Source organism: Falco rusticolus, chromosome 6, assembly GCF_015220075.1.
Source record: "Falco rusticolus isolate bFalRus1 chromosome 6, bFalRus1.pri, whole genome shotgun sequence".
Lineage (NCBI taxonomy): Eukaryota > Metazoa > Chordata > Aves > Falconiformes > Falconidae > Falco > Falco rusticolus.
In genome coordinates this window covers 48,636,981-48,658,261 of record NC_051192.1, presented here as the reverse complement: position 1 = coordinate 48,658,261, position 21,281 = coordinate 48,636,981, and the positions used below count along the sequence as shown (strand labels likewise).

Below are 21,281 nucleotides of genomic sequence, written 5' to 3'. Positions count from 1 at the left end.
AGATGCTGGGCACAAGAAGTGGAGAGCTATCACTATCACCGGCCTTCAACACTGTTCTTGGGGCAGCAGGAGAGGGAGACATGACTGAAAACAGTGAAGAGGTGAGGAGCTTGAAGGTGGAAGTGGCAGAGAAACAAGAGACGGAGGACCTCAGCCAGGGGAAGCTGAGGCATACAGGCAATGCCTTCCCAGCCTGCATGTGGGACAGGGTGAGAGTGGAGGAGCAAAAAGTGGTGTGGGGGAAAAGGGCTGGGGATATACAGGAGTCTGGGATGTGGGGACAGGAACTGGGAGTAGTAGCAGGTGGAGAGAGATTTAAGGAAAGAGTGTCTTCAGGTCACAAGGACATGGACATACAAAGGCAGGAGGGTCTGCACCCGCTTCCCTGACTATCTAGGAACAGAGTTTAGGAAAACTCAGACCTCTTCCATCTTGTTATAACAGGTGAAACTCACAGATATGGTGTCTCATACCTCCCTTCATACATTTGTAACAATGATGTTTTATAACAAGGGCACTAACAGATGCAAAGCATACAACTGCAGTTCTCTACTGTGCAAGTAATATTGCTTTAACATGTCATGAACCACTCTAATGGACTTGCACTGAATTTTAGACTATTAATCTTCAGAACAGGTTGCCTTTTTTATCTCTTGGATATGTAAGAAAAAGCCTCATGAAGTGTGTGACTGACAGCATTGTAGACACAATAGGAGAGGATAAGATGGCACAAAGTTTCTCCTGTAACATCTTATTTCTGGGGGTTTAACTCTTTGGGTGTCCTGTATGTGCTTGCCCTGCCTCTCCATATCCTTTCTGCTTGCTGATTTCCTGTATCTTTGGCACTGCAGGTGTCCTCTGGTGGACACGTCCATGGTGCACCTGCCTAAGGAACTGGTGCTAAAGTTGATCCAGTGCTGGCTCTCCCAAAGAGATGCCATGTCCTCAGAACTCTTTGGCCAGAGGGAAATCTGTGGAGAGGAGACAGGGCAGCAGCATCCCCTTTTCCCTTCTTGGTGCCTGGGTATCTCAGGATATCAGCAGGAGCAGCTGCAGGGGCAAAGTGTGGGTGAGTCTATGCTATAGTCAAGGCTGTGTGGAGAAGCACTGCAATGAAGTCAGAAAAAATAATGTCTGGTTATATTTAAGACCCAAATGCTATCTATACTCACTTTTCACGATTTATTTATCTTGTTTTGTTATTTAATCTGTTAAGATTTTAGATAAAGGTCATACGCAATTGTCTGTTTTCTAGGTTGAGGCTCTCAATCAACTGCTTTTAATCCACAGAACCTTCATTTTTTCTTTAAATCATCTTGGAAAGAAAAGGTACTTTAGGTGGCACCATTTCTCTCTTCTGTGTTGCCCTGGCACAATCCCTATGTGCCTGTCCTAGGAGGGGATGCTCTGATCTGTAGCTTGTCATCAAGTGAGGTATGCTAGTCCCAGCCCAAAACCCTGGTGCACCTCCCGTGTTACCAAATATGTGAGCAACACTTGTCACCAGTGTCTAAGAGACTGTAGTCATGCAAGTGAAGAGCAATCACCCAACCCAAGGCAGCACCAAAAGTATTTTGGACTCAGAATTCGGGAGGAAACTATGAGATGCACTGAGCATCTGTCAAAAGAAGTAATTTAAATGTACTCCCTTTGTGGCCATTTACTTCCCACCCAATTGCCATTAATTATTCTAATATCACGCAAAGCATGCATTCTTGTTCTGCCATTTCAGTGAGATTTTTTGCAAGCTAAAGATCTAAAGCTCCTGCCAAACTGACTTCTGAGCAACTGCCACAGCCTCATCATATACCACCAAGCCTTCTCTTCCAGCACAAGTCATGTGAACACACAGCAAAAACAGACCAGAGAGTGGCACATCTCCCCACCAGCCTTAGGTGTCAAATCTTGGCCACACCATTACGTGGGAATGGCCACATCACATCATACCAAACATACACTTTAGTATATTCTTCCCCTCTAAATTTGATTCAGTTATGCTAAGACTAGAAAAATGCATTTTAAAAATAAGATTTTCTCTGTTACTGATATGTGGTTTAATATACAAAAAGACTGTATGCATGTACACACAGTCATCTGCTCCAGGGTTAATAGGGTAAAGATATAATGTAAGCAAGCTTTGTGGTTTATAAAACAATTTGCTGCCAAACAGAATTAGTAAAATCTAGATCAGATGTAAACATTTATACTAAGGCCAAGAAAAACAACTGACAATTCTCAAAATTTGCTTTAGTTCCCTAACAGAACTGAAGGAGAGCAGATCAAATCTTTACCGTGTGTTTGGTTTCAGGTTCTCAATTGGCAAATGAGTAGACCCTGCAGTCCTGGTTGACCACTTATTCTTCAAAAAGTCATCATAGGAGGCACTGTAAACCAGATAGCCTGCAAACAGGAATAAAAAAATCATTGTGACAATCCTAAATAAATTTTAAATAAATTATATCCCTAGGTATTGTAGTAGATTTTATTAGTTTAAAGGAGTGGAAGCAGCTTTGAATATGAAAGATTTGATGCCTAACTCTCCCAGAAAATCCCATTAGATAATAATGATGAAGCATTACATCAGAGAATGGTACTGAGGTGCAAATTCCGACTTAAAACACAGTGAAGGCAAGAAGATGATAGAGGCAACCCATTCATTGTTTTAAGTGGTACACTGGGCAGAAATTAAAATAGTTAGAAATACCAGGATAATTTTTGGGAAAAAAAAGTAAAGTTATGAACTGTGTTCAGTAAGGTACTGGATCAACAGCTGTGAAGAATCAAATGCTATGGGACAGACATGACATAGCCTGTTCAAGCGCTACCTTCTCCCTTCCCAACCATTATCGCTGCTTTGGCTCCACCATCTCCCCACCCTGCTGCCAAGGCTATCAGCTGCAGAGCTGGGCGAGGCTCCTCAAAAACTGGACGTTAGCACCAAGCAGTGGCCTTTTCCAATGCTTACTTCAGATCTTTCAGGTCCACTGACAAACAGGGGTTGATTAATTTCTAAAATATTTTGGTTATTTACTCCAGTGGTTTTGCAGCAACTTTTGAGATTCATTCTCAAAGTCACTTGGGCTTCTCTCTGGCTCTCAAAAGGTCTAAAGACATTAGAGGAGATCTAATTTAATACATTTGTTCAACATCCTACCCATCCCTGAACCTCGCTTGTCAGACTGATATTTGAGCAAAATTTCAGTTAAAAAAGGTAAGCGTAGCCTGGGCCACAGACTCCACTGGAGATAATGAGCTCATACATTCTTTTCCTACAAAAAAAGTGGACTGCCAAGCCAGAAGCCCCTCTATAGGCAGATAGCTCCTGTAGCCACGCTCACAGCCAGGCGGGACCTAGACCAGGTCCAGCCATGCAGCCGCCTTTGCTCGGAGCAGACTGAAGGTGATGTGACAGATGCTCCAAAGGCAGGCTTTGGAGGTGCCTGTGGTAGAGCTTGGGGTACTACCTGGCAGCAGAAGAGCTGAGTTGAGCAAAGCGCTTTCACAGTTACTACCCAGGCAAGAAGCGGTGCCTTCAGAACCACTGGCACAAAATCAGTGCCAAAATTTTGAGATATCTGGACCAACATGGGCTGGTCAGTCTGGCACTGAGGGATGACAGAGGGACCTTTCTCACTCCCTCAGAAAATTGTAGAAATTGTAGAGGAGTGAGAACTACAGGCACTGTTGGCTCAGTTTAAGGTAAAAAAGGTCATTTAAGAAAACTTCCCCCTTCCCCACTGCCCCATCAGGTGGGCAACCCTCGGGAGAGTACCTGTTACCATGTCTCCTCGAGCAGGTTTGGCCCAGTCCACAATGACAAAGGAGTGACAGCCTTCGACTGCCACAACAGTGATGTTGTGAGGGGCTTTCAGGGGACGCAGATCTTTCTCTCTGAGGTCATTAGGGATGATTTCATCAAGGCTGTCCACTTGGAAGTGCTCCAGGGCCTCTGTCAAGGAGCAGGGGGCTGCTGGATCTTTATTGAGATAGGTCACATAAGGAGCTGGAAAAGACAGGGACGGGTGATGTTTAGTTAGCAGTTTGGAGGTACTGCAGAGTAGCACGCAGGCTGGCAATTTCCTGAAAAGAAGAGTCAAGTTTTGTGATGCATTTTAAAATTCCTCACCTTCCAGCTCAGAGACAGTTCATTGCTGGCAACAAATCATGTAACACTCAATTTGATTGATAAGCAGGGGGAATGGGATACCCCACACTCCCACCTGTACTCAATTATGCAAAGACAGAAGGATCGTCTTTGCTATGAGGGGCAGAAGAGCGTGGTCTGACTGCAGGACCCCCTGCATGCTACCTCCAGCTGCTCTGGAAGGTGGGCTGAAAATGTCACCCAAACTCTGCCTTTCCACATGTGGGAACAGATCCCTGCCAGGGCCTTAGATTGCCTAAGACTTTACAGGTCTAAGTGGTTTGTTCTTACACAAATATCCTGAAACTGGAGTGAAACAACAGAGGGAACAAGAAGAGTAATTCCAAGGTGAAGTCCAAACAGGTTAAACAAAGGGATTATTGCTGTGGTCCCCTGGGTACTAAGGTACCAGGAGTCATGAGTCCCCTACCTTATAGGCATGTGCTCCCAACCTGTAACTTCTATTTTTAAAAGCTTTTACTGACTGGAATTGCACTTCAGTTCAGGAAAAGATTAAACCATCTTTTTATTGCCTTAAAAGTTACTGTAACATTCAAAGGACTATAAAACTTGCTTTGGAAATGTTTATTCAGTTGCAATAATACAATTCATTGAATGGTAATATTATTTCCCTAGTGCCTTGAAATGTTCATAAACCAACATTTCTTGGTTTATCTTATTGGATTTCATGCCCTAAAGGGATTCTTTCCAGATCTTGCAATGAAGTTAATTTTAGCCTTTCCAGCTAAATGAATCAAGGAGCACTGTCAGTGAGAGAGGCGAATAGAAACATCATGAAATTGTTTGGACAGGGAAACTGAAGATGCACTGGAAAGTCTTGGCATATATAAAACCAATTTTTTACTCAGCAGCAGAACTCCACACTAAGCCACGTGAAGCTTGTGGATATTGGAAGGGAAGGCAAGACATGAGTCAAAGCTGACTCTCCATCCCCTGAACTCCCATCTGAAATGCCAGGTGAGCCAGCAGCTGACCTGACCTCGGTTCAAATGCCAGAGGTTTGTAAAGGGCTGCAGGGGAGGCACTAGTCTGGGGTGAAGGCTGGAATGTGTTGCCCTGCCACCTCCAAATCCCTCTGGTCTGGCCCCCAGTTGCTTCTCTGACAAAGAAGCAGAGCAGCAATAAAGTCAGAGCTGCAACACCCACCTACACGCTTGAATGGCTCACATACACAGGGGCCAGCCTCATGGCTCATGTCAATGTATTGGGAATTCCTTCACCAAGCTCCTTCTACAGAGCAAAGATACAGATAGCAAAGTCAAATTTATCTTTATTGGGTTTACCTTTTGGAAAGTTCATACCCAAAATACTATGCATTCCTTGACCTTGAAGCACACCCTTGACATATATACTTGCACAAGGTGGGTAAAACCACTGGGGTTGCAAAGGTCAGTGGAAAAGAATCGAGTCTCCCAGAGGAAGACTCACACCTGCATGGAGACGCACTGATTGAACTACTGGTACAAACTTAAAATGATGCAGTTGAGCCGAACTGAGCACCAGAGCAGATACTCTTACTCTCTTAATGACTTCAACTAAACCAAACACAATGCAGAATACCCAGCAGAACACTTACACTGACAGAGTACACAGAGGTTTGCACTGCTTCAGTAAAATCAGTGTTGGTCCACACACAGAAATGCAAGCACTGGAACCAGAAACAAAGTCCTGCTGTTTGGGTTTCCCAGGTGGCAGCCTTTACAAGGACCACACACTACTCTGTTGGACATATTTGCATAACAGTCTCAGCTTAAGGGCTGACCTTGCTAGAAAAAGAATTCTTTGCAGCACAAGTAGTAAGCTACATAAAACAAAGGACATCCTCACCAGTGAATCGCTTCTTCCCAGCAATATCATATTCTGACACAGGGCCGGTGCCAACAACGCTAGTCTCCGGATAGTCAACTTCCAATTCTGTTGTAGTAGAAGCGGTTGTGGTGGTGACAGTGGTGGTAGTTGGGGGCAAAGTGCTCTCAAAAAATTCGTAGTCTTCAGAGGAAACAGAAGATTAAAATGTTAGCTTGTTTCATGCTATTTTTGCTTAACTATAAGAAGGGAAATATTTCTGTCACCAGCCATAGTCCCAAAGGAGTGCCATGCACCCTGCCCTAGCTGCCACACACTCCTAAGTCAGGGCTGGTCACACCTCAGTCTTGCAAGGGTTTCTACCAAACTGATGGACAGTGAGCACAAAGTCTTTGCCTTAGAATACTAAAGTTGTTGCATAGACCTCACTCACACAGTTAAAAAGGATGGCAATGAACAAATGTATTCATACAGCAATATCCCGAATGGGCTTTATTTGTCACCTCCCCTCACAACCCCCAAGAGAAGACAGCACAGTAACTGACTATTCAGCCATAGCCCTCAGATGCCAAAGGAAGGAGATAAGAGAGTGAAAAAACCACCTTTTTAAGAAATCTCTGTGTTATTATTCAAAAATGTTGGAGCTGGTTCACACTACTGTCAAACTTTCCTGCAACTTAAGAGGCATGGAGTCTTGTACGTGCCACTCATGGTTCCATTAGCACCATGAGGGAAGGAAAACTAGCCCACATAAACCTCCTGATATTCAGTCCTCCTTGACATTCAGTCCTACTAAATCCAGTGCTGTTTGAAAAACTACTGCACTGCCAGACTGACACAAAATTAAGGGAAAGAAGCACTTGACATCCCTGCTGTGTCCTCCTGCAGGTTGTGGGACTCGGCTCATGGCTTTGAGTGTTTTTTTGCTTGAAGTGCTGAAGCATTTGTCTTCTGCAGGTCACCTGCACCTAAGGGGAGGCCTGGGAAAAGATCTGTGCACTAAGGATATTCCGTTTTTATGGAGATGTAGAGAACATGGGATGTAGGACCTGTGCAGTTTTCAGTTCATCCTCTCCTCTCCACATTCTAAATGGTGGCCTTAGTAAGAAGTGATCAGAATAAAAAGCACAGAAGTCTATGATATCTTTCTCTCAGCTGCTGCACTCTCTTTTTAAATGCTTTTCTGTTGTTTGTTTGACTGAAGATCCCAGCACTGTATCCACAAAAAAAATTGCCTTTTATTATTCTAGAGCCATAGATTCTACTAAAAAGCTTTGAGTTTAACAGAGTTCCGTACTTATCCGCTTAATATGCGGGGGCAGGAGTAGGAATCTGAGGATTAAAAGGAGCAGAACATCAGAAGTCACTGATGGCAGAAAGTGAATGCTAGTTCCAGTAACTGAGAATTTGCATTCCCTATGAAAACTTATAATTAAATGCTGGGACTTGAGGCTTCCTCTTCAGCCAAGTTTTGTGTGTCCTGGATTATAATATCAAAATGGCATGAATATAACTCTGCAAAACCCCTTTTTAAATTCCACATGAATTCAGCAGATCATTTATTTTATATGTAGGTGATCTCATTCAGTATGAGCACGTTTTATAGTCTAAATGCAGACTACACATCAAAAAAAAAAAAAAAAAGACAAACAAATACATTCACACTGCTGTAGAGTGCTAAAAATTACAGTATTTCAAGTTTCCAGGGCACAGTTATTATTTGGATTTTCTATTTTAGAAGAGGTCATTGACTTTGACTGGGCTGGAGTTAGAAACTGTGCTGGAGAAAGTAAATCTAGTAAATCTAGGCTTGAAGCAGTGACTGTATGACCAAGCTCTGAATGTAATTTATTTCTGCAGTAGGTTCATGTTAGATTGCAGGACCGATAGAAAGGGACTTTCATGCCCAGAAACAGTTGCATTTGCTCTTCAAATGTGATGCAGGACTCTGGAAAGCTTTTTCAGCTCACCACTGCTTGCTTAAGCTCTCATTCTCCAACCCTACCCCTTGAACCAAATTCCAAGGAAAGAAGACAGGGAAAAAACCAACCCCAAACATGCCACTTGCAATAGACTTTTAAAGTTAAACAGTACCATCATCATATATCACATATGCCTCTGGAGTAGCTGTCACATCTGAATCCAGTCCTGAGAACGTATCTATTGAAGGAGAAAGAAAAAACTGCTATAAGAATTCAATGGTCTCATGTCCACCCTCCCAGTAAAATACTTCTGGAATAAAGCTTAAAATTAAAATCTTTAGCCCGTTGACTTGTAAAGAAATAACTGCCTAGTTTTCAGATAACACAGTGACAGTCCTCTCAACATATTCAGAATAACAGGTGAGTAGCTAACTGCAGTAGTGAGTTTTTCTGGAGGAAAATGGGTTCAGGGCTTGTAGAGGAATGAAGCTGGGTTAATTACCATTGATAATACACAGCTGTGGGCTGGCTTCAGGGGTGGCGGGTTGGCCGATGTAGATAAGGTGCAGCTGAGGCTGGTTAAGTTAAGTGGTTGAGAGGCAATGAAGAGAGAGCAGCTGAGGAAGAAGCAAGAGAAGAGGGAGCGTGCCCTGGCTGGGGTGAGGAGACGTAGCAGAGTGGAAGGTATGAAGAGTGTGCTGGTGTGAGATGTTAAATGACCTTGTTGCAGCTGGCTAGTTTGGAGAGTGCTGTGATAAGGGCTGCTACTCAAAATCAAGAGTAATGCACCTTTCAGGAGCTCCGTCCCAGGCCCGAGCAGCTCTGGAGCAAAAGCAGGCTGCTAGCAACCATGATACACTCAGGTCAGGATTTGACAACTTTATAGTCTCAGGAGCAGCAAATATGAGAAATCTATATGCAAAAAACCAACCAAGCAATTCCAATAAACTAAACACTTCTATTCAAATATTTTTGCAGGGGAATAAAAATCAAACAACCCACAGAGCCATGACATTTACAGACTACATCTATGCTAGCAAGTAATGCAGCCCAAAAGAAATGGATTTAGAGAATGAAGTAACTGGTGCTGGATTTTTTCGGGCTTTTATTTAGCTCTAGTCTGATCCTGAGGACTGAATGCCCATTACAGGTTGGTGCACATACATGTCATCCTGAAGAACTGCTTCTGCTTTAGTTTTATCCAACAGGAATTCAGTTTGTCCACACCGAGATTGCTCTGCGATGCAAACAAAGTATAGCAAGAAGAGATGATTGTGTGGTGCACATCGAAAACACTCTCCTGATTCACCCCAAAAACCAACGCAAATGCATCCACAGACTTCCCAGGTGCCTATCCCTACATATTATCTCAGTATCTCTACAGGTCACACACACAGCACCAGATACATCCACTATCAAGTACCTCATCTTGTGAATCCTGGACTTCCCTGCATGCTCCGAGAAATGCATTTCTCCACATGCTATTCAGAGAAGCCAAAGAGTACACAAAGCTCAGATTAGCCATGAAAAGCAATGCAAACAAAGCAAAAGCATTGTGCTGGAACCCACTGCAGGTACAATCAGAAGTCTTCAATTAAATGCTGGGAGAGAGGCCAGTGTGTGAACAAAAGACAAGAGAAAGACAGCTTTGACCTCAGGATACTAGACGGAAGCTGGGAAGTTCCTGTAACACCTGATATGAATGCAATAACGTTATTTTTACTCAGTCAGTAACAATGCAAAATTTCAATTGCCAATGTCAAACGGTTCACAAATATAATCCGAATGACATTTTCATTTTGGAGGATTTTTTTTGTTTAGAAACAACAATTATTGTACAAGATTGATGTTTTTCTACTACAATAAGTTTCTTTTAAATACACAGTAGTGATTTTAATGGCAAAATAAGCTTTGAAAACACAGGAAATAGGTTAATTCTTCAGACTGTCATATAGCAAAACCTGACATTTTCCCATGGTAGACTTCTGCAGCCACTCTTCAGATGATCCCTTGGAAGCTACTTGACTTATCTGAGGGTAGTCAGTGACAAAGCAGATCCTTTGCTGAATTCTGCAGATCTCACCATAGTTGGCCAGCACCAACTAACATCTATAATGTATGCATTTACCTTGGACTACATACAAGTAAACAAAAGGCTCAGATGCACAGAAATCTCAAGTCTTTCATGGGCAGATATCAGCTCATTCACACCTAATAGCTAGTCAGCCTTTGGCCTACTACGATCTAGCAAAACCAAATTTTATTTTCTGTTTTTGTACTTGTTTCTCCTCTACTTCACTGTCTGTGATTTTTTAGCATCAGCTGTGGCTTGGCGACGATGGGGTACTTCCCAAAAGTTCTCTCACTTTATAATTTTCTGTACGCACACCAGCTGCAGTTCTCCAGCTTGCTCCATCACCCTTTGCTGCAGCTCTTCAGTGAACCCTGCCTGTATCAAATGAGGTTGTCTTGCTATGACTGCTTGCCATAGTCTTTTGACATCTGTAAGGACAGCAGACTGTACAACCATCACTCAATTTTATCACACATAACATGTAGTTAAGACTTCACCTTCTTTTTCCTTGTGAGTTCATGATAAAAGTTTAGCTGATTTCACTGACAAATCATGCTTATGTGGCCAAACTCCTTCTTGAAAGTTAAAGACTGCTGAATCTAGTGAAATGTTGACAATAAATTCTGCTGGGTCGAGCAAAAATCCTGCCAGAGAGTAAGCGAATTTGCCAAAGCCTAAGTAAAACATTTGGCGGTGAGTTTTGGCGCTTGCAGCCCGCAGCTGTTTGTGAGTAAAGCACTTAGCAACAAATATCAAGCTTTGGCAGAAAAACTATTTCATTAAATGATCTGGAGTGTTTTCCAGATTCAGATTAAAGGGAAAGACAACATAAAAATATGATTTGGAAACGGTCAAGGGAAAACTGCATTAAATGCTTTGATAGTTCAAGTAGTAGTTGTTTATTCCTCTTGAAATAGACGCTGCACTTGTCAAACAAAACCAGCCATCATTAAATAAATACCACCAAGATGCTCCCTTTTCAAGCAAGTTCCTCTGTGGAACAGGCAGGTTGTTTTGCTGTGTTTGTCAAATGTTGAGGCCAGTCACCAGGTTGAAAAAAAAAACAAACAAACAAAAAAACGCAATCAAGAAAATCCTAATAATTACTCTTCAGAGAAACTTTCATAATTGCCAGGTAGAGACTAATACTGCTCAAGCTATATAGCAGGTGAGAAGTAGAAATCCAGCCTCATCTTTGTCTTTTCAGTCTTCCACTGTGATGCATTTGCAGACAGTGTCAAAATGTCATACAGTTCAGGAGTGACTTAAGGGCCATTCTCATTGAACACGCAGCCTGTGTAAAAAACTAGTTTTCATTCAAGCCTCAAAGTTCAAGGACTCAGCAAGACCATCTGGTTGAAGGCAAAAAACCCAAGCAGAGAGTTTTTAAATGTCCATAAAATCACATGAAAATTCCCCAGCCCACAGCTCTGCTAAAAATAATACTGCAAAGCTTTTTGCTGTCCAGCTTCTGGAGCCTATGCTCAGATTAACCCCAGCCATATTTCATGAACTCTTACTCTTCTTTTAATATGTATTCTCAGAAGAAAACCTTCAGGCATCAAATCGCACAGGTCAAAGAGGAAACACTACAGGATATAAGCAACATTTAACTGTAACATAAGTTACATTAAGAAGTAACTAAAAGGAACTGGAGTGATTGGAAAGGACTCTTAACTCTACCAAAAATCATGGTCCCTTTTAGGCAACTTTGAAAATACCAGGGTAGCCATATGTAACAATATTTGTAACACTTTTGTAAATACAATTAAGAAACAATGAAAGCACCAAAGGGAAAATAAAAAATCTTCAAAAAAATATTTACCGATGACAGTCATTGTTATATACATATGTTTATGTGTGCATATATCCATGAATATTGTAGATATGCAAGCACGCTTCTATAAATACACACTGTCAAAGATGGGTCTAATTGCTCAGTAAATATTAACACCTGTACAAAAATTCCACCTGGACAAGGCACTGACATCTCTGGTTCGTTACTTACCCAGGGTAGCTGGTAAGGGAATTTTCAGTCTTCTGCTTCTGAGATCCTTTCCAAAGACGCCATCCTTAGACTCCCTGTCAGTTGCTGAAGCCACATCTTTCCATATCTCTGCACTCTTCAAAGTGATAGCTCAGCTTCCTAGGCCATGGTTACATGGCCTACTTGGAAATCTACACTTTGGCTTCAGAGATACAGGTGCATGGGGGGAAAGTAAGGGCGTTTCATTACCCATTAAAACTGGCTACTGCAGTTAGCAGATGTCTCACTGCCAACTTGTTGTTTTAAGTCATGGCCATGCTGCTACTTCCCATTTGTAGACTCACTTGGGAATTACCTACAAATGGAAAGGATAAGGACTACCATGGTGTTCCCTGATCTGGGCTTGCAAAATAAGCAGCTAACTGGTTTCCAATGCAACATTCAAGAGATGAAAGGGTAAAATGTGGTAGGAACAGGCTCAACGCCAAAAGACTCTAGTGCATTTATATTTGTTTACTTTGGATTTCATTTTGGCACCACATCCTAAATTTGTATAACTGCAACAGGGAAATAATGACAGGCACCAACACTGTTTTACATTTTCAGACGAGAAAGAAATTAGTGTACAGCCCTCTGCCCTATCTATGCAGAGCCAGGGTTCTCTTTCCCGAGCTTCATCCGTGCTGTGCTACATTCCTGCTACACAATCTCTGTCTCCGAGGGCTGGCAAGAGAACAAGAATCTCAGTTTGCAAAAGCTGGTTCCACCATGGCTCAAAAGACAGTTTTTTCAGAATTTATTGTGAGAAATGAACACAAAATAGACAAAATATATAGCGCTTTAAGGTCCTTCCCTGGCCTGAACTGCAGTGAAGACTTCCTTATATGTGAGTGCTTTGACCACAAAACCACTGCCTATACTTGTGTTCACATGCGTGAATATATGTGACAAGACTGGATACAATAGAAGGTAAGAATTTTTCTGAAATCAACATATTTCCACAAAAAAAAATTCAGCTTTGGGGAAAGTTGACATTTTCCAATGGAAAAAACATGTAACACCCAAACACTTCTCCAGCTGCTCTAATCTTAGCTCCTACCTTATCACATGGACCAAAATCTTCAGAGGCAGATTCTTTGCTGCTTTATATTTGCATAACCACGCTGTACAAACAGCACAACCAAAGAAGCTCAAACAGCACAAAAGGAAGTTACCTTCTGCATTGCACTCTGGCAGGCCATCGAATCCCAACAGCAGGTTGCCCTCATCATCATACTGTCCATAGGTGCCTGGAGGACAGGTAGGGGGGGGTTTCTCGGTGGGTGGTTCAGTGGTGGTTGGTTCAGGAGTGGTGGTGGTAGTTGTAGCAACAGTTGTTGTAGTGGTTGTAGTAGTTGTGGTAGTTGTTGGTGGTATTGTTGTAGTAGTAGTTGAGGGAGTGGTTGTTTTCTTAATCATTTCAAGACCAATCAGAGGTTTCCCTCCAAGGCTTATTATTGGTTTATCTTGTGCACTTGCTACAGGTTTACTAAATCTGCCATGTCCAAACAAAGGTAATCCATCAGGACTCACCATTGGGGCACCCTTTTCATCTAGAAGAGAAGAACAAAACCAAAAAATCTCACCATTAATCCATTTCAGGCTTTTAGCATCGTATTTATCAACAGTAGATAGATAGAAAGTGTGACTACAGCCTCCTGTAACTAAGCTGAAGGAGAAGAAGGTTGTTATCTAGGAAAGAGCCATGACTAAGGAAGATGGGAAATGCTTCAGAAGAACCTCAGATAAACCACAGCAGTGTTCACTTATCAACTGTTTGATAAACATTTCTTAGGAGGACTTCAGGGAGGTTTCGCTTCAGGGTCACAACATGCAGACAGTACCTGCACTCTGAGTCAGTCTCATAAATGTTGATGAAAGGTATGATGAATCCATATTCTACTCCCTAAAGTCAAACATGTGCAAGGGAAAACTGGGATAAGCTGGTGAGATGCTGTCACTGCAGATAAACTTTTGTGCCAGATTCTGGATACTTCAAATATTCATGGCAACCAGTTTAATTCAAGAGATCTATACAGATGGACTGATACGCAAACAGCAGTGTTTTCACAGATCACACACAGGGGTTTTTACTATTTGTGGTTGGTTTCAGAAAAAAAATAATCACATGTATATGGCTGGTACAGTGCTAGTGGTGAGGAATAATTATTTCTATGTATACAAATACATAAACCAGCATCAATCCTTATTCCGGCTCAGTCCTGCAGCCTGCTCTAATGCTGATACAAGTGAGATGGACACGGGGTGATTCTTGCTGCCTCATACTCCAGAGCCCCACAGGATGCCCCAAAGTCTCCCAAGGTCCTGCAGTGTGCTGACTGGCTGATGGAGACCTGGGGTAGAAGCAGCTCCAGGTGACTTGCATGGAACCTGGGGATGCCTGAAGCATTCAACAGCTCTAAGACTTGTACCATATGCACAAAAACTGACACTTTTTTTCTATAAGAAGGAAGTTGTCACTTACCAACAATTGTACGTCCATCCCCTCCTAATTTCACTCGGAGAGGGTTGCCTTGGGAATCTTGGAGGTATTTTCCTTCAACATTTAACACTAGCCCTCGGTCAAGATCTACAATCTAAAAACAACAGATGGACTCAAGTTCAGCTAACACAAGAGGAGGTGAAATGAAATTTCACAGCAACAGAAATCCTAGGGGAATTCAGAAGCCAAGTGTGATAGAAAGAGCTACAACACCCACAGATTTTTAAAAGTGAGTTACTAACTGTCTAGCAATCACTGAAAAATCACTGCTGCAAAAAGTAAATCCCCAAGAGCTGGGCTCCAGAGTTGCACAACCGTATTGATAATGCCTCCCGTAGCTTTCATATGCAAAGGAGCAGATCCCTTGATTTTCCTGGGCTGTGCAACTCCTAAGGTAGATTCCTGTAATATTGCTTTGAGTGTGACCCTGAGTCCCTTTGAAGACAGGATTTTTTAAAAGTATGTCTACTAACCAAAGGAAAAGGAAAAATTAAACCAGTTAATTTAGATTGAAACAGCAGTGAAAACTAAGTAGCTAGGACTTTAATCGGGGTAGGAGAAAAGACTCGGTCTCATAAAACAAATCTGACAGCTTGGATTGAATTCAAGAGGTAACCGCAGTTAAAATCCAGTTCTCATTGCTATGTCAACCCAAAATGCAATTCAGAATTGCATGCTGTTTTAACCTGAGGTAACAGACAGGAACACTGAATACCGAATGCAAAAGTTGTTAAGTGCCGGGAGGAAACTGGGAAGAGGATGTGAGCATCAGTTCCAGGCTGGCAAGACAGACTTACATTTGGTACTGGGGAAAAGACTGCAGCAGGAGGCCCCAGATGTTGACACAGATCCTCTTGCTTTACAAGGTGTTCATCCTGCTTGCAGCAATGCCCTCCTCTCATGAGGCAGAGAGAGCTGTGCTACAGCCTCACAAGGACCTTTCTAGCCCACTTTCTGGAAGTCTATTGAAAGGGCTTTGGGCATACTTTTCAGAATGGCTGCCTTCAATGTGACATACCTGATGCACCTTTTCATGTTCCCCTAATGCAAATGGTAAGACTGAAGTGGCCATAAAATAAATGTCTTTTATGTGTCACGCCATGTGTGAGCAGCTGTAGTGATTCCTGAGAGGCTGTTCACAGTCTCCTCCAGCTCAGCATTTGGGCAAACATGCAGGAAACACCAGTTCCTTCCCTGCATTGATTGGTTATAAACTCACTGGAAAGGATTTTAAACTACAAGGTCTGGGCATGTAGGCACCTAGTGGGGCTTTCCTATCAATGGCATCTGAGCTCTTCTGAAAATACCAGTAGAAACATGTCTGTACAAATGGCGAAATGCTTAAAGATACCTGTGTATGTGCTTTTAAAGCACTGTGACACCTATGCAGTAACTTTTTATTTTGATACTCTTGCTCATGAGCTTCTCCCTGGAGTGTAAGTCTGGGAGAAGCCCTGCTGAAGACAGCTTTCACAGCAGCTATCCTGAGCAGTCCTCACTCACACTGCACAGCAGAGAAGCCCTGAGTCACTGGGGAGTGTAAGTCCCACTGACTTCGAGGAAAAAATGTTATACTAAGTTTATGGAAGTATTGCTATATTTGAAAATTCAAGCCATCAGGGTTTAAACCAGACATTTAAAACATTCTAATAAGGAAATGCAGAATCTGTCATTAGATTTCAATGGAACAGTGGAAAATAGTTCACTAAGTATGACCTCACTTTTACAGCTTCATTGACTGAGGCTACTGTTCTCTTTCCTTAATGAAAATGTAAGTACAATAAAGGCCACAGCATCTTGAATTTGGAGAGAAGGTCACCCTACCCACTTTGTTCCTTGTGGGCCATTGATTACTCTCTGTCCACTTGGTTTTCCATTATTACCAGGCATTATTTTTCCATTTCCGTTTCCATTTTTCGTTGTAAGATTAGGTCTGCCATTGTAACCTGAACAGAGAAGAAAACACACTATCCTGAAGAAAGCTGTGCAACCTACAAACCACATTTTAAAATGCAAAGAAATGCATTTTCTGACCAATCTGGACATAAATGAGAGCAGAAAAAGCCCTCACCACACTCAGCACACCAGGCATTTTATTTCTGCTTGGAGAAACTGTGGTGACACTGTTAGATCCCCACAGCTGACATAAGCATCTGGAATGGTTTCTTCTGAAGACGTTGAACACTCATGGTTTGTTTCTACCATGTTTGCTTGGTCTCTTTATTCCCTCTTAGTTTTTTTTAAGAAAGCAGGGCAACATTTCTAGATGGTACTACAGCCATTAAGATGTTTGTGACTTTTGTAAACATTCAAAGAGTGGGGTGAGGGAGAAGACCATTATTAAACAAAACCACTTGTTCATTTCTATCCTTAAATAAAGCTGAAGTGACAAACTGAAAGGAGAGGGGATGGGAATTGCCTTCTTTTTATTTTTTTAACCTGTAAAAGGAAGGATTCTCCTTCTCTAGTTGAAAAAAACACTGCTACACAGAGGCAAACTCATCTCAGAAGTAGAGAAGCAGTAGCGCTGAGCTGCAGGCCCCCCAGCTCAGAAAGGGCAGCAATTTTCACATCCTATCTGAGAGACTTGCCTCCAGAAAAACAGATATTAACTTAAAAATAATAATTACATAAATCTATTAACAGAACATTCTTTGGCTATTAACTTCCCAACGGCATGGCTAGCAGTAAGCTGGTATATAAACTCCACAGAGAAACCTAGAGAAACCTGTTATTCTGTCATGCCATGCATCTCATCCTCCATGGTATTATTTAAGGTCCACTCCCATCTTAAAGCTCTGCAAGCTGGTGGACCTCTACACATAGCAAATACAATAGCCCAGCTGCATGGTCCTCACTGTATAACAATGAGACCACACTGAACAAAACATTGTTATCTACATATAGCACAGAAGTTATTTACTAAACCACTCAGGTTACTCAATACTGTTTTGGATGTCCATGCACTGGAGGGAGAAGAAATAATTCTACCTGGCAAAGTCACTGGTACTGTCTGGGATTTTCCATGAGGAATCAATAGGTGACACGCCCTGATGTGTAGCGGACGCTCTCTTCCACTACTTAGGGTCAGCAGACATTCTGCCAGAAAGCAAGCCTCTAATATTTGTGGTAAATCACAGCCACAAAGGAATTAGAGGGCCTGACTGTGATGTGAGCAGTTCCTCAATAGGAACACGCAACCCTGAGCTGTCACTTAGAAAAACGAGGAAAGTGGCTTAAAAACTAATTAAAGAAAACAACGCCAGGACATCATGAGAAAACACCTTACTGCCTAGGCATGGGCAAGGTAGCACTATATAACCTACAAAAGCATTTCAGTAATTGGTACGATGAAAAGCAATATACGTGAGAGGTTGTCATATTCTGAGTACAAATGTGCTTTCATTGAGCTTTCAGTGAAGACACCACTCAGTAAGGAATGTCACCCTTTTTCCAAGTTAGTACCTAACTCTGTCATCTCCTGTGCGCATCATGGGATCCTGTCCGGATCAGGCCACAGGACCAAAGGTCTGGGGCACCACATTGCACTGATTAGGCAACATCCTCAAAAACTGGGCTTCCTGAGAACAACCAAAACAAAAAGTAATGCATGACACTAAAAAACTGAACCTGCATTCTGATGGAGGACTTTTCATCTAACTGCTGATCTTAGAAAAAACACATTTCAGTGAGATCACTACAACAAAGACAAGATACCTTGTCTATAAGGAGGTCTAACAACTTGCCGCTGGGAAGGGCTCCGTAGCCTAGAGTTCAATAGTCGCTGGCGAGGGGACAAAGTGGAGGAAGAAACTGTTGGAGAAACAGTGCGTGCGGTGGTAGATGCAGAAGAATGTGGCCAGACAAAGCTGGGTTTAGATGGGGTATGCTTGTTAGAGGACTGAGTAATCCGTGATACTATGGCAGAGCTTCCTGGCGATTCAGCAGAAGACATTTTTAGTGTTGGAGTTTCTTCCTTCTCTTCCTCTTCAGAGCTTACTTTGTGAGGTAGAATAGTGTCCATAGATTTCCTTTTATTGCCAGTAGTGTCATCATATGTGTTTTTGTTACCTCTAGAAAGAGAAGGGGACCATTTTGCTGCCAAAGATGTGGTTTTCTCTTCCACTTCTTTCTGATCATATTCACTGTAATCATCATCCTCTTCATTAGAAACTGACTGATGAGATTTAGATGAAGAGGAGGAAGAAACTTTTCGGGGAAGTTCGGCTTTGGACATTTTTGAGGGCAACAGGCCATGCTTTTTCTCTGTTTGGGACACTGTTCTTGTAGCAACCCTTGAGCGAGTAGGTAATGAAGGACGAGCTTGTCTTGAAGAAGTGGATGACAACCTTGGATTATACTGCTTGTCTTTTGCTGTATCACTGGCAGAACTGGAGGCTGGTTGAGTAAGTTTTGGTTTGTAGGAAGGTACCTGAGAACCTGGTTGCTGTTGCTTTGATAGAGATGAACTTGAGCTTCCCTGAGAGAAAGATGCAGGTAATCCCCTAGAAGAGAACACTTCTTTAGGAAACACAGAACGGCTGCTTGCTCTGTCATTGCCTTCTGTTACATCCTCATCATCGTCTTCCTGCAATTCTTCGTTACTCTGGGATGAGACAGGAGACGGGAGGCGCCGGCCCCTTGAATGCAGTAAGGAAGGACTTGTTTGTGCCCTCTGTGGAGGATCTGAGTGGGAGGTCTTCTCCAGTGGAAGATGAGAGGGGAATGTCTTTTTAGGCAAAGATGCACTCGGTTTTGATCGAGCAAGCATTTCTTTTACCTCTTGACTGTCCTGCTCTTCAGGCTTATGTTTGGAAAGAGAAGACTGCAAAAGAGAATGCTTTTCTGGAGCCGCCACTCGACTTCGTTGTTCTTCTGAGTCAGAGTGGGGTGACTTTTCGCTATGTGTCCCTCTGAGCTGAGAATCAGAATCGGCATGAGGATTTCTTCTCTTGGAATAAATTGCTGAAGAAGACTGCCTGGAAGAGGGTAGAGAATGAAATAAGGGGTTTGCACCTTGTGAGTCCTCCCTAGAATTTTTATCAACATCCTTTCCATCAGATCTGGCACTGGTGGAGGAATGAGAGTGAGGTGAAGTGTGACCAGAAACAGCAGACCTCGATGAGACGGCCACTGCAGCTAACTTCAAATCCTTCCATGTGCGAGAACTGGAGCCTGGCGGAAGCCTTGTTTGCTGTGACCTAGAACTGGGCTGTCCTGCTCTGTCCTCTGCTTCTTCACTATTAAACTCATTATGACTGTCACGAGCATGGGATTCTGCTGATTTGGAAGATGATTGATGTGAATGACCCAGAGATCCAGACCTACTGGGATGGCTTGGGACAACCTCATGAGAGACAGCAGACTGACGATTTGATGGCAAAGCTAGGTGACTAGGCTCTGAAGTTTTAGAAGACACTTTCACCAGCATGGGGTCTGGCTTTCCTTCCACATTATCCACAAGATCATTATTTTTGGATGGCAGAGGACGGGAAGAGGTTTTAGAAGGCACATTAGCGTTGCTGTGTCTCAGTTGCTTTGTTTCATTATCTGTGTATTTAGGAACAGACGAAGTAGAAGAGTGTTGTGCTGCCGATGGTAACAGTGCTGGTGGCTCACGTTTCTCTGTGCTCATCTGCCGTGACACCTCTGATGTGTGGGTTCGAACAGAGGTCCTTCCTGAGGCAAGGACAGGGTGGACTGGCCGACTAGGGGACAAGGGTCTAACATTCCTCCTCTGATCCTGGGCTTTTGGTGGCGTCGTTGGAGCTTCTTGGGAGGAATCGTGATCATGTGTCACTTCAGTGGATTGGAGATCAGGTTCCAGCTCTCCTGTCTTTCTAGAAGGTAACTGAGATTTACTTAGGACCCCTCGAGTCAATATTTTATTCTTATATTCAGAAAGAAGATTCTTTTTATCACTAACATTAGGTGAACGAACAGACGACTGCTTAGAGGAAAGCGAAGGCTGGACTTTTGAAGAAACAGACAAAGTTTGAGAAGGAGATGAGCCAGCGTTCCCATTTTTTTTAGCCTCTGAATTATCTTGAACATTTGTTTGTTGCTGAGCAACTGAATCCTCATGAGCGGCTGAGGGGAAAAAAACATTGTTTATTCACAACCACAGAAGCACAAAAAACTGACCAAGAGAAGAAAACAGCCAGGTAGCAAGAACAAATCAACTTATGAGAATATGACATAATAATTATTTCTGTATTAACCAGCCTGTGGAGTCCAGCTGAGTAAGTTTTGGTTAGTAGGTAGGTACCTATATGGAATTATTGTAGCTTGGGTAGAAGTTAGAGCAATTAAAATCAAGTATCTAAAAGCAGGAACTGCATCATCCTATCAGTGGAACCAGATCTGCAGCAGAACTTAAGTCATGTTGATGGAATGGCGCTGCATTATCCCATCTGAGGCTGTGGCCCACATTTTTAGTTAACTCAGCAAATCTCTTGTCCTCACAACAGCATCTTTTTGGCAAGAAGCAAATGCAAGTAGTATCTGAGTAAGTCGTTCTAAGTGACTTTCAAGAGCAGGATTTGTCAGGAATAGTGCAATCAAAGACCCAAAGCACTGTATTCTTTGGCCTTTGGATAAAAAAAAGCACATACTGTTTTCATGTAGGAAACAGTACAGTATGTATTTATTTAAGATGTTAAAATGTCTGTAAAATGTTCTTTTGCATGCTGCAGAGTGACAACCACTTATCTACAAGCATCTCTTTGGACAACACAGTGATGAAAAGAGCCAACAGAAACAGTATTAGGGAAGTAAAATCCTAC

The 21,281-nt window shown here is 42.5% G+C and overlaps 1 protein-coding gene across 1 annotated transcript in view; it reads right to left on the bottom strand.

Moving 5' to 3' along the window:
• The window catches only part of FNDC1 (fibronectin type III domain containing 1), a 50,205-nt gene that overhangs the window by 16,377 nt on the left and 12,547 nt on the right, over nucleotides 1–21,281 (bottom strand). The window contains exons 8-15 of the mRNA XM_037391826.1: nucleotides 18,214–20,586; nucleotides 16,321–16,442; nucleotides 14,479–14,590; nucleotides 13,169–13,546; nucleotides 8,066–8,131; nucleotides 5,993–6,154; nucleotides 3,773–4,003; nucleotides 2,292–2,400 (exon numbers count right to left, since the gene is read on the bottom strand). Coding sequence (XP_037247723.1) covers nucleotides 2,292–2,400; nucleotides 3,773–4,003; nucleotides 5,993–6,154; nucleotides 8,066–8,131; nucleotides 13,169–13,546; nucleotides 14,479–14,590; nucleotides 16,321–16,442; nucleotides 18,214–20,586 — 3,553 coding nt within the window. The remainder of the gene's footprint in view (nucleotides 1–2,291; nucleotides 2,401–3,772; nucleotides 4,004–5,992; nucleotides 6,155–8,065; nucleotides 8,132–13,168; nucleotides 13,547–14,478; nucleotides 14,591–16,320; nucleotides 16,443–18,213; nucleotides 20,587–21,281) is intronic.